Raw genomic sequence first — 17,769 nt, 5'->3', positions numbered from 1 at the left:
CTCGGGAAAATTCGTCGACGAATTGGCGTCCTCGTCAACGAGTCCGCCATTACCTTGTTTGATGAGATGGTGGCCTCGTCGACGAGCCGAGGTTCCATATTTTTCACAAAATCCCTCGGGATCTCCTCGTTGACGAGACACTGAATTTCATCAACGAGAACAAAAGGGACTTCATCGACGAACTCTGGCTTCGTCGACGAAGCTTGCCCAAATTACCACTTTACCCTTCTTTCAAACATTAAATCCACATACCACGGTTCGGGTTCTTACATATTTAACTAAACCTGACATTGTATATGCAGTATGAATACTTAGTAGATTTTCGAGCAAGCTAGGTAGAGAACATTGGAATGTTCTTGAACATGTAATGAAATATTTAGTTGGTACCAAAAATTATGGCTTATTTTTTACTAAGTATCCTGCTGTACTTGAAGGTTTTTGTGATACAAATTAGAATACTTTTTCAGGTGATTCTCTCTCTACCATAGGCTATATTTTTACTTTAGGTGGTGGTGCTAGTTGTTGGAAATCTAAAAAATAAACAATAATTGCTAACTCAACTATGGAAGCTGAGCTTATTGTTTTAGCATTAGCTAAGCAAGTTGGTTAAAAGATATGTTGTATAAAATTCCATTTTGGGAAAAACCAATGCCACCTATCCTAATTAATTGTGATAGTACTGCTGCAATTGGTAGAGTGAACAACCGTTAAGAATACATACAACCATACCCATATATATACAATACCAGTGTGTCATAATATTTCTCAAAATATACATACACAACCATTCCCAAAATATCCTCATTTAGACCTAGGGACTACTCAAAAATGACTACCCAAAATACTCACCCTATTGTCAGGACAATACTGTAGTCCCCTTTGCCTGCGAGCTTGATCTGCTCGCCTAACTGGATCACCTGAAAAATGTTAAATCACTGGGATGAGACAATGCTCAGTAAGACGAAATATGCTATTACTAGTGTGTGGCAGGTGAGTTACATACTTGTAAAATCTGGTTTAGAAATACCATAGATAACTGAGTCTGAGAAAACACATATAAATATTACAATATAGCTCATACCTATGTTGCTTAACATAAACTAATTTTCTGAATATTCTATTCATAATACTTTTAGTATTTATAGGTATGTCTATGGTTTCTATAAATCTAAATATATATAATAACTGAGAAAATTTCCCTGGATGGATAACTGAAAGTCATGATTTAACCCCTCATGATAGGGTTGTGCGGCCCGAAGGCGGGACCTATCTTGACTGGTTGACCAGGATAAGTCAACTGAATTTCGAAAGTCAGATCGGCCTCCTCAACCTTAATTTACGGGGAGCCTGTTCACAACATAGGCACAATCGACTGCTGATATCCACATACTATTTGAGTTATGTAGTTGCACTCTGAACTGAATATAGCTACGGTACCGTGCTCTTCTAACTGAATCTAGTCCATTAGGTTCTAATACTATATATGTAACTGAAATATCTATATTACTGTTTTACCATGATTTTGAAATAACCATAACATTACAAAATTGATATGAAAATTTGAGTATTTGATTGAATATTTAATATCTGTATATCTGTGTATCTGTAAATCTGAGTGTTATGGTTTTGAAATCATGGTGTTCTGAAATTACTAAAGATATATATTTCTGTACATATACTGTAAATCATGTTTCTAAATATACTGCAAAACATGGTATTTGTATATACATAAATATTGTGCTAATATGCTATAAGCTCATGTCACATGATTTAAATAAATAAATTCACATGCTCTAAAATCTGTATTTTCTGCTGAATATATATTTTATAATCTGAATAATAATAATCTGGTAAAACATCTAATTTGTGCTGACAACCATACTAAAATTCCTAGCATATCATATTTCCCTTACCTCGTAATTAAGCTCGCCTACTAACGCTCTAAATTACACCTCTAGCATTTATAATTCCATAACCCTAAAAATATTATATATATCCTGTCAATCAATTAAATACCTAGAATTTCCTATATTTTTCCATCTTCAGAATTATAAACTATTCATTATTTACCTGAGTTTCTGAAAAGATATCCACTGGGGTCCTCAACCCACTCCTTCAGGGTCCCCTAAACACCCTATTCCTGAAAATATAATACCCTGATTTTTACTTCACAAAACTCCAATATGTACTCATAGAATACAAAATCTCAACTCAGGTAAACTTGATAATACTGAAAATACCCAAATATTCAACTTCCCTTGATTTTGTAATGGTGCTCAAGTTGGCCCAACCAACGATCTATTCCAGCAAACTTGAAGAGAATCTTCCTAGGAGTAGCATGGTGGCTTCCGATCATCGAATCGGCGAAAATTGGAGCTGGAATCGTAGAGAGAAGGGAAGAGGGTTGGTTTTTTTTGAGAGAGAGAGAGAGAGAGAGAGAGAGAGAGAGAGAGAGAGAGAGAGAGAGAGAGGGTTTGTTGCACGATTTTCTCACTGAAAAACTTGGATTAGGCATATTTATAATCCTGGATTCGTCGATGAGACACGTCACCTCATCGACGAGTCTATGAAGGGAGTTTGTCACCGAATTTGAATCCCTCATCGATGAACTTTAGACTCTGCTAAACCCCCTCTCAGTAAATTCTCTTCGATGAGACACGTGTCCATGTCGATGAGCCCAGAAAGGATACTCGTCAACGAGAACCCTGCGTTCATCAACGAGACCCTGTGAGTCCCTTTTTAAAATGTTCTTGTTCCTCTCTTTTCTTTTATTATATAATTACAATAATTCTACGAGTCTCTACAGGTAAATCTAGACCCATAAGAAGAAAACAGAGTACTCTGAAATCATATTTGAGTAGTGGCATCATTAATATGAGTTATATAAAATCTTCTAAAAATCTTAAGGATCCATTAACTAAGGACTTAGCAAAAGGAAAGGGTCTGAAATACATCGAGGAGGATGGGATTAAAGCCCATAATATCATGACCCATGTATGAGGATACCCAACCCAAGGACCAGAGGTCTGTAATTGGGTTCAATGGGAAGAACGAATCATATGGTGGTCATAAGAAATGCACTATTATTTTTAAGCTCGTCCCTATGATGTAAGTGCATTTATCCTATAATAAAAGAGGTTGAGATTTTTAAAACTCTTAATGATAATTTGTGTCTCTTATGAGTGAGGTGTTAGCGTTACAGGAGCACCCTTGACAGATTTCACCTATGCAAGCATGAGAGTGGGTCTGCTCTCTATGAGAATTGAACTTATTCTCAAATATACTCATAAAACCGGGATTAGCACAAGGTTGAAACGTGCTAACTATTAAAGCTCATGTCAACACCTGAATCATTATGTGTGAGCACTAATACTTTATTTCCCTTAAGTAGTCATAGTTCAAATCTGAGACCACTACTGGCTCTGGAGTAAAGATTATTATTCACTAAGTGAAAGTTCAATGCAGAGCACACATTCATTATGTATAATTATTCATCTTTAATTGTTAAACTCTTTACATGTATGGTACGTACGTAATATTTAAATTGGGGGGGAGGGGGGGATTGTTAGTGTATTATAATAATATTATTATATTCATTATCTTGGAAAAGAACATGTACCTTGGATTGGGTTATCGTCATTCATTCATGTATATCATAAATGCATAAGATTAATTATATAAATGTACCTTGAATCTAGGTTTGTATCTACTTAATATACACGTATTGTATTTATTAAATACATGGTGAATGAAGATTCATTTTGTGCCTATAAATAGATCCTTAACGCATTAGTACTACACACCAATCTCTTCTTTTCATTCTCTCATATCATCCTTTTTTTGAGTCTAGAGAGTTTGACAAGTAAAGAAAGGTGTTTTTTCGTGTAGTTTTGGACTTCTCCGTTTGTGCAAAATTGACAAGAGTCATACTATTCAAATCGGACTGTTATATCCTAGGGGGAGACAAGTCTTGAAAAGTTTTGCTGCACCAATTTGTGGGCTAAGCCAAATAACTGCAAAGGACCTGAAACTCCTTAAAGAAAGTGAGATATCTATACATCAACCTATTTGTGAATCATGATTATATTTTTTATTTTATTTTATTTGTATCTAAGTTTTATCATTTTATAATATCAGTTTACTAAGAAAAGATAACAATAAAAGAGATACTAGAGAAAAATTAGAGAATTTATAATACAATAATCATTATAGTTATGAGACCAATATATTATTAACCGCGGACGCAAGCTGCATGCTCCATGACTACAATTTTATCTATGATTTGGTAAAAAAGAATTATGGAGAAAATAAATAACTGAAGAGCATTTTAACTTGTGTTTGACAATTACAGAAATACTGTGAATATTTGAAAAATCAGACAAGTAACTCCCTCTAATACTAGAAATAATTCAATAAAAGCATTTTTAATGAAATATTTTTGGCAAAAACTACCAGTTCTGCAGGATTGACACCCAGTTCAAAGCTTTGACCAGATCCATGCACCAGCTGTGTTTATGCAGAGAGGCAAACCCAAAGAATAATTATTTAAATTTTATTTTATATTTTGATCTCAGACCATTGTCAAATGATCCTCTTAAGTTATCAACTTTCTTTTCAAAAAAACAAAAAATTATATTGTTTGGAGTTAATAAATTTTTTTATAATTTTATATCACATTTTATCTGAATTTGTAAAAATTCGAATCTATTAAGTCGAAACAAACACATAATAATACAGCATTTATCTGAGACAGCTCAACATTTCTAAAAGAATAATATATTAGCCTTCATGAACAACAAATTTTTATAGGTTTACCCATAAAATCATTCCAAAAGAATTAAAACTGTCTGCACTGTAAATGTCACATGAATAAAATAAACAAATCAGGAATCATTTACTAATTACTACAAATGCACCAAGACAATTAACACTACATCCAGTGTTGAGAGCAAAAATATAAAAAATGATATCAGACCTTTACAGCAAGGGGGGCAAAGAGAAATCCAAATTCAAATATAAAATTAAACCCGGGAATTCTCAGGGTTTCCTCAAACCAGAAGCTGCGCCCATGACAACAGCCAAGACAAGGCCAAGACCAGCCCCGACGCAAGCGCCGACAGCTGCAGCACTTGTAGAGTTGGCTTGAGAATTCCAGCGAGCATCAGTTGCCCTTGCACGTTCTCGCTCCAATTCAAACAAAAGCCTGTCGCTGCCTAATTCCTAAACAAGAGCAAGGCAGATCAGAGGCAAGAAGTGACAAAGAGCTTTTGTTTTGTCCACGAGCAAGTCAAATACACAAACCAAGGAAAACACATCAGTTCTTCCAACAGAAAAGAACCTCATCAAAACTTATGGAAAATATGGATGTAGAAACTAGAAACAAAATTCTGCCTATTTCTCAGAATCAGCCGAAGACAATGAAACATATTTTAGTGTAAACAATCGGACTTCAGCATACAACTAAAAAAAATGACTAGAATATTATACAAATAATCTTACATTATTCAAGGTATATTAGGCTTCCATCCTACCATACTTACAAATCAACCAACTATTTCTCTGAACCAAGAATCTCATCCTGCTGTTTCAAAGATGAGGAAGCAATCTTAGAGCTAAAAAATAAATGTTCATCATGATATAGCAAAATGGGTCCACAATTGCTTGCAATATGCTATCAGTATGCAAAACACAGCCATGTTCTTCAAAGAAAAAATTTAAAAAAAAAAAGAAAGAAAAGAAATTACGTGCCATCAAAGTCATCCTGCCCATTGACCAATATTAGCAACTGATAAAAACCACGGGGCGAAGTAAAACGAAGTACGTGACAAGATTGATGAAACTGATAAAAACGATGGGGCAAAGTAAAATGAACTACGTGACGAGATTAATGGTTCCAAACAGAATGGGATATCAATAACAATAAACAAAAATGAGTTAAAAATAAGAAAATAGAATTACCCCACACAATAGGCACACCAGTAACCTAAAGGCATTTAGTGATTAAAGTTTTGCCATATCAATGATTTTTATTTCTCACATCATCATTTTGGACCCATTTGCAACGTCTAGAGCAAAAGATTGGGGGTAAAATTCAGTTTATGAAAATCTGATGTGCAATTATAGCCAAACTTAGGAATGGGGTTGTAATTTGCCCTACCAAACAGCAGTGTCATAGTCGCTCATTTCATCTATGAGAGGGTAGTTGTAACTTGTAACCATTCAAATATTTGGCAATTCAACAACCATATTTTTTATGCAAGAAAAACCTAAAATTAAGCCTCAGCACACCTATATTTGACTAAATGGTTATACCTGCAAGGAGGCTTCTTCATGGCTCCGGAGCACAGACTGGACCAGCTGACAAAGAGCAGTCACACCCTCTGCAGAGAGAACAGTTGTTTTCTTCTGGAAGGGCCACCGGACAAAGTTAATGGGAGCAAAAATCAGCTTTTGACCACCCATCCTCCCATTAGAATCTCCATCCATCACACCCAGAGATAAAGCAGCACCTGCAGAACTGGGCATAACATATGGGCAGGAATTGACAACTGCAGCCATGCTTGGAGATGCTTGATATGCCTGCAGGACAGCATCAATTGCTGCTTTTTGCTGGTGTGCACTGACAGAGAATTTGTTAGTAATGGCAAGGACCCAAGGGATCCCAAGTGCTTTAGCCTCGTTTAACAAAAGTGCAAGGGCAGGTTGGTGTGATACATCTGAGTGATTGTTTCTAGGTATTTTGTGCGACAGATTATGCACAAGAACAATCAAATCTATTTTTTTACTAAGGTCACGAATGCCCAACCATAATTCATCCCTGAAACAAGAAGCCTCCATCTTCAGATCCTGCAGGACAAATTGAATTTGAAAAACCATTCATAAGAAAGAATAAGATAAGCAGCTCAATGCACATTTAAAGAGTTTGGGAGCATGGGTATTGGGCCTTGGATTTGGATGAATTTGGACAAAATTCAATATAATTTTATATTGCATTTCTTTCAAATATATAAAAACCCAAATTTAAGGCCTCTCCAATCATAGGGTAAGAGTTTTTTAAACCCTCTAGCCTACAACCCATTGAGCGCCCCAAAATGTTAAAAGCAAGCCCCAGGTGCCCCGTGCTTGACATCCCATGCAACAGTAAAAGAAGGCTTATGTATGCAAGCATGACAAACTGTTAAGGACCAGTTCCAGCAAAGAAGTGTTTCTCCTCTAATTTAAAAAGTTGCACATAAATTATAGAACCCCTTATCAATAGGTCCGGCTCATTGCACTTCAAATAAAAATATACAGTGATGAGACCAGATAGGTGGAAGGAACCTACATAAAATATTTAATTTACTTTTAAAAATCCATTCCTACTGAAGCATTCTCATCCTTAACAACAAAGCATCCCACAACCAACAGGACTCAACATAAATAAGCTCACCTGGCTACCAGGAATGCATACTGCAGCAGCCAGCAACCAAGCAAAAGCCAGAACAGTAATGCATGGACTTAAAATAGTCCAACTACTAACAGGTAAAACAAACACTTCCCATCTAGATCTAGAACATTGTTGCAATTGGCAACTATAATTGTTAACACACTTTTTTTTTTGGGTTAAGGCTATAATTATGAACGCTTTAAGGAATAATATACACATCTAATATTACCAACACAGGCTTGTGAAAATTATATAACCATGAGACAAACATTACTGAAATACACAAAGCTGAAGCTGGTTAGTGAATGTTATTTTATATTTCCCAGTTTACAAGGTTTTATCCATCTCAATTTTGTTCCACAAACCATCATAAAGTAAGCCATATGTTGAGTCACAGAGAACTTGTAGAACATTCCAATGACAAAAGCAAGGAAATAAATGAAATTGATTTCAAGGAAAAATAAACACGACACATATTTTGTCAGGTTTCAAAAATGACACTGGAGCAGAGAAGGAACGTGTGTTACAATTTTGTACATTGTGGAGGAAAAGTTCATCAAAAAGAGCCTAATGGCATTATTAAACGTGATTAAAACACACACACACACACACGAAAAGAATAAAACTACCATAAGAACAGAAAACTTCCTGTGGAAATAAAGAATCAATAAATAAGACCTGCAAATTTACTCCCGCTGAATCTGAGTAGCATAAACCACCAGCAATACCTTCTTGAACAAGATCCTCTGGACACAGATTCTCAACATCACTAGCATTGATTGGCCTGCCCTGACCCAGGATTGCCTTAAAAAGAGAAGTTTTACCAGCACCCTGAACAACCCATACACATTAAGTGAAATGCATGAAAGAGCAACTGTGCTGAGTCATCAATCATAATGTAAAACACAAAACACAGAATACCTCTAGGCCAACTAACCGAACCCTACGAGTTCTGACATGAACTTCCTTGGAGACGGTACTGAAATCACTAGTACAAAACATTACAAAGTCATTTAAACCTTCAGGGCGGATGAATCTTCCATCATGAAATGCTCCAGCATTATGTTCCCTATTAAGATTAACTGTGTATGAATCAACAGAAGGAAAATCAGACATCAATACATCTGCTGCTATCAGATTCTTTGGTGGCTGTCTCATCGGAGGTCCAACTACGACTCGTATTGTTTGTAAAACAGGTGGTACTCCAAAACTTGAGAAGTAATTCGGCGCTGAAGGAAAAGATTCCACTGTTGTTGAACACCTGAAAAAATGGAATGAAGTATTACAAATGCCTCGTGCACATAAAATTCTCAGAGAGATCATGAATGAAGATGTTGCATAAGATTTATGCATCAAAGGTGGGGGGGGGGGGGGGGTAAGGATGTGTTTATTTGCCAAAAGCAGATTGATCACATAAAGATTGCTAACACAAATAACATCAAAATTAACTAGATGAACTGAATTTAAATCAAGATGGAGCAACATTTCCAAAGCAAAGCATACCCTTCTAGAGAGGGGACACATTGACATAAGTTAGACACACCTCCACGATGTTTTCTTTTAAAAAGCAAAAATAATAAAACAAAACAATGCAAAACACAAAGTTCCGACAGTCATGACCCAAAACAAGCTTGTCGCAGTATAATTTCAATGACTAGTTCCTTTTTGAAATTCTTTTCCATCTTTCGCTACATGACCTGTGTTCTTCGAGTCTCCTTCACCTCATGTTCTGCACCCCTTGATTCGCAGCTGGTACGCTTCCATCTTCGATCCAACATCCAGTTCTTTGATTTCTTCATAAGTTCACGTTTTTTCAACCCTCTGGTTTTGGGTTCTTTTCCTTTTGCTTCACATTCAAACTTCAGGGTTTAATTCGCAAAATTTTTTGGCGTTTCGGTTTCTGTTTGATTCAAAGGGTTTTAAGCTTATTGTGATGATGAGTATGTCTCCAAACCACTATATATAGTTGTTCTTTATGATTTATTGAAAACTTACATGTGCTCTTGATAATTTCTGTTTCCCTGAATTTTCTTCAAAATATTAGATAGTTGTGATCAGTCTTTGATCTGTATCTTTTGTTTTCATTGTTTCTTCATTGATTGAATTCTGTTTTCTTTTCTTTCATTTTCCTTTATTATTCTCTTTTTTTGGTTTTGTTTTCCCACCAACCAAACAAAGCCTCTCTCTGAATTTCCTTTCTTTCCTTTCTTTTTCTTTCTTTTCTCCCAAAGACCCAAACAAATCCAAAGATTCTTGTTTCCTCAGCCCTAAAATCATGAAGAAGCAATAAAGATTTTACGGGTTGAGGAATCTTGTTTCTTCAATATTCTTGGATTTGAATCTTGAATTTAGATTGAAGAATTCTTGCAATCCCTCGTTGCTTCAATATTCTTCAATTTATTTTGTAGTATTTTTCAAGCAATTGTCATTACCTTTTTAGTTTCAAGTGACATCTTCTGCTGTCTTGTTATTTCTTTTCTTATTACTATTATTGATAATTTTTCCAATAGTTGGTTTGTAGTGGATATTTTGTGTTCATAATTTGTATCCATAGTATATGAATTTTTGTGTTTTAGTGTTTATCATTTACAAGTTTTTGAATACACAAAATTTTCCAAAAAGTACTATTGCATGGTTTTTTAATTGTAGTCTAACTTGGATTCACACCCAAAATTGTATGTTTTACATTTTTTTTTAATGCATTGTAATGTGTAGTTTCTACTAGTTGTAGGGTTTGATTTAGAAACTTGTTCTATGTGAAATAAGTTTGAAAAAAAAATATATGCAAACATGTACTTATCCTGTGTAACACAAATTCTTTGTAGACACAACCGGTCCCAAGCCTAGATAAAGGAGCAACGTTGCATTAGGTAGCTGACAACCAGCATAAAACTTTGTCAGATTTTATTATCATGAATTCTTACCAAATTCATTTAGGTCAAGGGACTGGGTCAGTATAAAAGGGAGAGGGTTAAGATGTTAGCATAATAACCTAAGATTAGATTAGCAACTTGGAATATAGGGGCTCTTACGGGAAAAAATAAGAAAATAGTGAAAATAATGTTTAGAAAGAAACTTAACTTAATCTGCCTTCAAGAGATGAAATGGATAGGAGAGAGATAGAGAAATCGAAAAACCAAGATTTAAACTTTGTTACACTAGTAAAGATAAACATAAAAACTAGGTGAGTATTATTGTAGACAAAGATCTAAAAGATAATGTGGTAGATGTTAAAAGAATAGGGTATAGGATCATTAAAATCAGGATAGCTTTAGGCCTGGAGATGAACATCATTAGTGTGTATGCTCCCCAATAAGCTTAGCAGAAAATCTTAAAAGACAATTTTGGGAAGATATGGATAATATTTATAAGGGATACCAATGTCTGAAAAGACATTCATAAGAGGTTATGTGAATGGTCACGTTGGAAAGGATACTATAGGATATGAGAGGATACATGGAGGACATGGATATGGAGATAAAAATGAGGTCGGTGATACAATCTTAGATTTTTCCACGTCTTACAATTTGGTTATACTGAATTACTTGCTTTATAAAAAGAGGGCACTTAATAACTTTCAAGAGTGGGTATAATAAAGCCAAATAGATTTCATTCTTAACTAAGAACAAGGATCATATATCTTGTACGGATTGTAAAGTTATTTCAAGTGAAAGTTTGGATACACAACAGAGTCTTATTATTAGATATACATATTAAGAAATGGAAGAGAAGGAGTAGCATAAATCAACACAAGAGTACTAGAATCAACACAAGAGGACTAGATGGTGGGCCTTGAAGGGCAATAATATAGTCAAATTCAAAGATAAAATGAACAAAGAGTGTGATTGGACAATAGGGGAAAAGGTTTATGCAAATACTGTTTGGAATAAAATGACAAATTCTATTGTAAGGATAGCAAAGGAGGTTTTAGGTGAGTCCAAAGGAAGATACTTGAGTAGTAAAGAAAGTTGGTGGTAGGATCAAGAAGTCCAAAAAACCATTAAGACAAAAAGAAATTAGTATAATATGACAAATTTGCAAAAATATTGAAAATACTGAAAAATATAAAGAAGCAATAAAAATGTAAAAAAGACTATTAGTGAAGCTAAACATAGAACTTATGATACATTATATGCTAAACTAGATACAAAAGGAGGAGGAAAAAGACATTTATAAACTTGCTAGAGCTAAAGAAAGAAAATGCAAAGATTTAGGTGATGTAAACTGTATATAAAAAAGATTCATAATGCCTTAATTAGAGAAGAAAACATAAAAGAGAGGTGGAGGAGATATTTTGATAAGTTGTTTAATCAAAACCAAAATGAAAGACTGAACTTGGAAGTGACAAATGAGAAGAAGACTAAAAATAGGAGATTTATTCACAAAATTAAAGTCCTTGAAGTTAATATGACATTAAAATAGATGAAAAGTGAGAAATCTATAGGACTACATAAAATACGAATTGAATTTTGGAAATGGTTAAGGGATAAAAGAATTATTTGGTTAACTAATCTATTTAACACTATTATAAAAACCAAGAAAATGCCAGAAGAAAAGAGGAAAAGTATGCTAGTACCTTTGTACAAAAACAAAGGAGATATTCAAAACTGTACTAACTATCGTGGAATTAAGATTACGAGCCATATGAAGAAATTATGGGATAGGGTAATTCTATATAGAATAAGATTACAAACGAAGATTTTAGAAAATAAATTTGGTTTTATGCCTGGGAGATCAACAACAGAAATTATTTATCTTTTAAGAAGTTTAAAGGAAAAGTTTAGGAAAAAGAAGAGGGAGTTGCATATGGTTTTTATTGACCTAGAGAAAACTTATGATAGAGTACCTAGGGAAGTTCTTTGGTGTGTGTTAAAAAAGAAGGGAGTAAGCAGTAGATATACGGAGGTCGTTAAAGATATGTATGATAGAATAATGGCTAACGTTAGGACTATAGGAGGAGAATTTAGAGATTTTCCAATCACAATATGTGAACATCAAGGTTCTACTTTGAGTCCTTATCTTTTTACTTTAGTAATTGATGAACTAACTAGGAATATCCAAAATGAGATCCCTTGATGTATATTGTTTGTAGATGATATCGTGTTGATTGATGATAGTAGGAACGGAGTGAAATCTAAGCTAGAACTTTGGATAGCCACATTAGAGTCTAAAGAGTTTAGGATAACTAGAAATAAGACAAAATATAGGAAATGTAATTTCAGTAATGTAAGGAGTAGCAATGGAGAGAAGATTAAACTTGATAATGAAGATATTAATAGCACCGATAAATTTAGATATCTTGGATCTATTATGCAAGTTGAAGTGGGCATTGAAGAAGACATAGTACATAGAATTAAAACAAGTTGGGTAAAAATGAGGAGTGCATCAAGTGTATTGTGTGATCGTAGAATACCCTTAAAATTAAAAGGAAAGTTTTATAAAACGGCTGTAAAGCCAGCTATGCTTTATGGTTTAAAATATTGGGCAACTAAGAAACATGTACAAAAAATAAAAGTTGTTGAGATGCGAATGTTAAGGTGGATGAGTGGTTTAACATTAAACGATAAAGAAATGAGCATATACGAAATAATTTAGGCATAGCACCAACTGAAAACAAGGGAGGGGACAACCTAGATGGTTTGGGCAATTGAAACGTAAGCCTAGGAGAGCACATGTGAAAAGTGAGTTAGTTATTGTTTCTGCCATGAAAAGGGGTATGGGTAGGCCTAAAATAACTTGGAAAGAGATAGTGAGGAAGGATTTAACAGCCCTTAATCTAATAGAGGAAAACACTCTTGATCGGGTGAATTTGACGGAAAAGGATTCCTGCAGCCGACCCCACCTAGTGGGACTTAAGGCTTGTTGTTGTTATTGTTGTTGTATAGTTCTTTTTTGAATTTTAGAAATTTAATAAATGTAAATCATGGGAATGGATACCAAACCCCTGTTCCTATCAGGCCATTATAGTCATAAAAATTTGTGCATGAAGAAATAAAGGAAGATAATGAACATCTTCCCATTTTGTACCCTTGAAAATGCTTATTCATTTCCAAACCTCTGCACTGCTCCAGGTAAGCCAAAACACTAATCCTCTTCTGTTCATTACATCTCTCTTCCCTATGGTTTGGATCTTTGGTGTTATTTCAATTCACCTCCTTGACTTCTTCAAAATGCCAGCAAGCCTCTCTGAGTTGGATTAAAATGAAAATTGTCAAGTTATCAATCCAAGGTCTAGGCTAGAGAAATCATTGATTACACCACACCTCCCAAGATTTCTAACAACGGTTTTCTATGAACAAAAGTATCTCCATTGTTGTTTAACACCATATCTCCCACACCCAATAAAAACCCTTCAGTCCCACATTTTTAACAATAGCTGTGATTGTGACATTGTCATTGTATTTGTATCTGAGTCGTGGCATGCCCTGTATCCAGAAGAACACTCAATATAGATTTCATCGGAAAATCTCCATCCCTCAAACAAAATACAATGCTAACAAAATATTCTGCCAGCTCACCGTTACCATTGTTTTAGAAGACAGCTCCCTGTCCTGACTAGCAACTGGCTGAAGGCAGAAAATAACACTCCGGTCTAAATGTTAAGGAGATGTCCGACAAGAAACACAATGCTAATTATAGAGATATACAATAAGCCTGAAATCTCTCATTGTTTTGATTTTCATATCAACATAAAAAAAACTAGATTAAAAGCCACAGGTGGCCTAAAATGTTTTTCGACATCATATGAGTATTCAATGATCTGAGGATTTACAGAGAAAATAATTTGATGAGCCAAATACATTGAGTCTCAACATCCTCCTCAACAATATACCCCTGAACTTTTGAAACATCTCGACAATATCAAACTACTAGGAAAATCTCTGTGAAGGGACATTGAGGTTTCAGAGGAAAGAGACTGGGAATTCAAATATCTGCCCCAAATAAAAATCATACAATAATAATTCCTACCCATATTTCCAGCAGAGTATGAGATATATGCTTTAACCCAATAATTTGTTCATGAGTCAGAAATTGAATAATCCTCAACCATGAAATAGACTCGTTGCTTTGTCTTCAACGAGCCAAGACCTCAAAGTTGCATCTAGGTGTTGTCAAAACCCCTGAGGAGGCAATCTCTAAGAGTACCTTTAACTTTAGAAAAATCTTGATTAAAAAAGTTTTCTTTCAGGTTGCATTGAAAAGGGCCACAACAGGGAGAAGATACCCATCCAAAAGAAGAGTTTCTTCAGAACTACCTGTATGCTTCTTACTTGTTTTCCAAATTTGTTATTTTCTAACCTATTGTTTCACACGTCTTCTTCAAGCTCTCCAACTCATGAGTTAAGCGTCCACTGAGTTTATAAATGTAATGTTCCTCAAAATTCAATTGAATCCATTTCACTTTTTGAAGCAAAATATTGCTTACATTACATTATAAAAGTAGAAGTAGACGAAAAAAGGTGATGACAGACGACTTGACAATATTTTAAGGTACATACACAGACCATTGTGGTCCACCCCTTCCCCGGACCGCATATGCACGGGAGCTTTGTGCATGGGGCTGCCCTTTCTTTTTCTTTTTCTTTTCCATATTGAACTCTTCCAGGTAACAACCTTCAAGGAACCCAGCACTTGGAAATTGCAACAGTTGAAAAGAAAAACTTGAAGGAAGAGAAACCACTCCAACCAAAAGTATTCAATCAAATTTATGCCAGTCTTCCAAAGGAACAAACTTTGATAATAGTCTTTAAAAAGTAGTGCACTTTAATCAGTTCATGACCCAAAGTTAAGGAAAAAGAGCATTGAGATCTGATTAAAAAAAAAATAGTCATACATTCAAATAACAGACGGCACATTGGATGGTACCATAACAGGAATGAGATACCAAACTCCGTAGTGCAATATGAATAAGGTAGGAAGCATAGACATAGATATGCAACAGCAGCACAAAGCTTCCATGCCATATCAGAATATTGAGAAAGGCATGATATCCGACTTTAAGTAACTTGAAAACCTATGACCTTTATGAGACTTGAAGCTTGACTTTTACGATTAGGTGTAAATTCTATTGTATACAATTGGATATTTCCCCAGATATGATGATATTAAAAATAACTATTAGCATAAAATTGAATTTTCTTATTCAACATGCTTACGCCTTTTAAGTTAATCCAAGAATTGAAACACATCAGTCTTGGACACAACAGAAATTAAATAAAAAAGAACTAATACATCTAGAAGGAAATGAATGTAAAAAAGACAATACCAGTTTCCATTTACTTGGGCCTGAACCAGTGTACATAAATGTAACCCAAAACCAGTAATATCAACTTTCAAAGCTTCTCCATTCTTTTCACTGGGAATACCATTCCATCCAAGAGGAACAATCGATGTAGCGGTGCGAATAACTGGTGACTCCACAATATGCCCAAGCTCAACAGCACCTGCAGCTGAAAGGCCAAGCCATTGTTGCAAATGGGGAAATTGCTCTGCCCCTAAGAAAGATGGAGCATTATCACTCATGCACAAGTCATAGATTCTGCATGGAGTAAAAGGACACAAATCATGATACCCAGATAATGGGAACATTATGCTAATACCCAGAAGAAGCACATAGAAAACAAAAGTAGCATTAAAATTAGGACAGAGGCACATTTTAAAATCAATCCAAAATATTTGAACTGAAGCATCAAACTCCACATGGTAGAAAGGGATCAAATCATCCAGTTCACATTAACTGTTACTTTTAGCTTTTGTTTCTTTGATTATGGATTTGATGACAATAAGACTCAGCCCAACAACTGAGGCCAACAGGAAGACTTTAAGTTTGAGCTCTGGGGGATATGAAACTATTACTTTCCATCACCGAGATTAACGCGCAAAAATTGTTTACTATTTCGCCGTAAGAGAATAGTTATCAGTAGATTATGCAGCAAATGAAGACTTTTTTTAGTCTAGAAAGGAAAAGCATCCTTGGGCTACAATTTTCACATTGAGGATTCTTTTTGATAATAAGGCTGTTGGTGAATACGATGGGCTGTTTGCCTATAGTTCCTATAGTTCATGAAATCTGATGTGAAGTCATATGAGAATCCCAGGTGGTGCTGAGACAATAGGTTGGTGGAGATTATTTAATACAATGGAATCATTTTTTCTTAGCAACTCAGACAGAAACGCATCCAATGGAAAATGTACTGCCTAAAGATGTGTAGACTATTTTTCAAACAATTTGGTGAAGGGAAAACATAAAGCTAATGAAGTTTGGAAATCAGATTTTGAAAGACTATGAATCAGAGGCCTAGCTTTTCAGATTTACTAAAGAAAGGTGAAACTACTGGACAAATGGTGGATTTTTAATAGATATCACCAGAGTAGGAAGCTGTGGGCTGGAGAAGGGAACTATGCTGGAAATATGAGATTAGAGGGGCATGATTCTTGGCCCATTATGGGATGTGATTCTCAGCCCAACATGGGGTGTGATTCTCTGCCCAACATATCAGTTTCAAAGATGAACAGGTTCAGCCAATTACCAGGCCTGAGGACAAGTTAAGAGACTGCACTCGGTCGCACAAGGTCAGGCCAAGTCTTTGCAAATTTTGGCCTATCTGGTTTATTGGTAAGCTCACTACCAAGCAATGTCCTGGCCCATATAAGTAATACAAGAAGTGGTAGGCGGCCTCAGTACATGTGGTGGTCAGGAAAAGGTAAATACCCAACACGATGCAAGGGACTTTCACCGGGGCTGGAGTTCTGCAGGTCAATCAAACCAATGGAAGATACAATAGCAAAGATGATCAGTCAAGTAAGCATGCCGCCTGCAAGGAAAAGAATGTGGTGCAAGAGGTTCTTGTTGCTGATTGACCCTTGATTGGCAACTGTGAACCTAGGGCATGTGGTACAGAAGAATAGAGTTCTGATAGCAGAATTGTGAACCAGGTGGAAGAAACCCCTACAATTGGAAGGGCATTGGTTTGCAATGTGAATAAAGACAAAGATAGTTTTATTACTGCCAAAGACTCTAGGCACTGCAAATCAGGGATCAGGCGGGGGTTTTACAGAAGCGTAATCTCGAGGGGGAATCAACTTGATGAGGGGCATGTTAGCCTTAAGGGGTTTTATGAACTCAATTTTGATGATAACAAACTATTTGGGCCAATGCCATTTGAGTTTGAGATGTGTTTTTTCAAGATTAAATCAAACAGGATTGAATGAGATTGAAAATTGAAGGTCTTTTGTTTAATTGTTTTTATCTTAGATATGTTACTATAGATGTCTAAATCTCATGCATGATAATATTAAAATTTTCAACTTGCTCATTCATCTTCTTTCAATGAGGAAAAACA

The 17,769-nt window shown here is 35.3% G+C and overlaps 1 protein-coding gene across 1 annotated transcript in view; it reads right to left on the bottom strand.

Moving 5' to 3' along the window:
- Positions 1–4,760: 4,760 nt before the first annotated feature.
- Positions 4,761–17,769, bottom strand: part of LOC131155113 (uncharacterized) — a 54,222-nt gene continuing 41,213 nt past the window's right edge. Inside the window, exons 10-14 of the mRNA XM_058108040.1 lie at positions 15,693–15,965; positions 8,348–8,687; positions 8,105–8,257; positions 6,313–6,846; positions 4,761–5,220 (exon numbers count right to left, since the gene is read on the bottom strand). Coding sequence (XP_057964023.1) covers positions 5,038–5,220; positions 6,313–6,846; positions 8,105–8,257; positions 8,348–8,687; positions 15,693–15,965 — 1,483 coding nt within the window. The 3' untranslated portion in view covers positions 4,761–5,037. The remainder of the gene's footprint in view (positions 5,221–6,312; positions 6,847–8,104; positions 8,258–8,347; positions 8,688–15,692; positions 15,966–17,769) is intronic.

The sequence above is a fragment of the Malania oleifera genome, chromosome 5 (genome assembly GCF_029873635.1).
Source record: "Malania oleifera isolate guangnan ecotype guangnan chromosome 5, ASM2987363v1, whole genome shotgun sequence".
In the NCBI taxonomy this organism is placed as follows: Eukaryota; Viridiplantae; Streptophyta; class Magnoliopsida; order Santalales; family Ximeniaceae; genus Malania; species Malania oleifera.
This window is presented reverse-complemented; position numbering and strand designations above follow the sequence as displayed.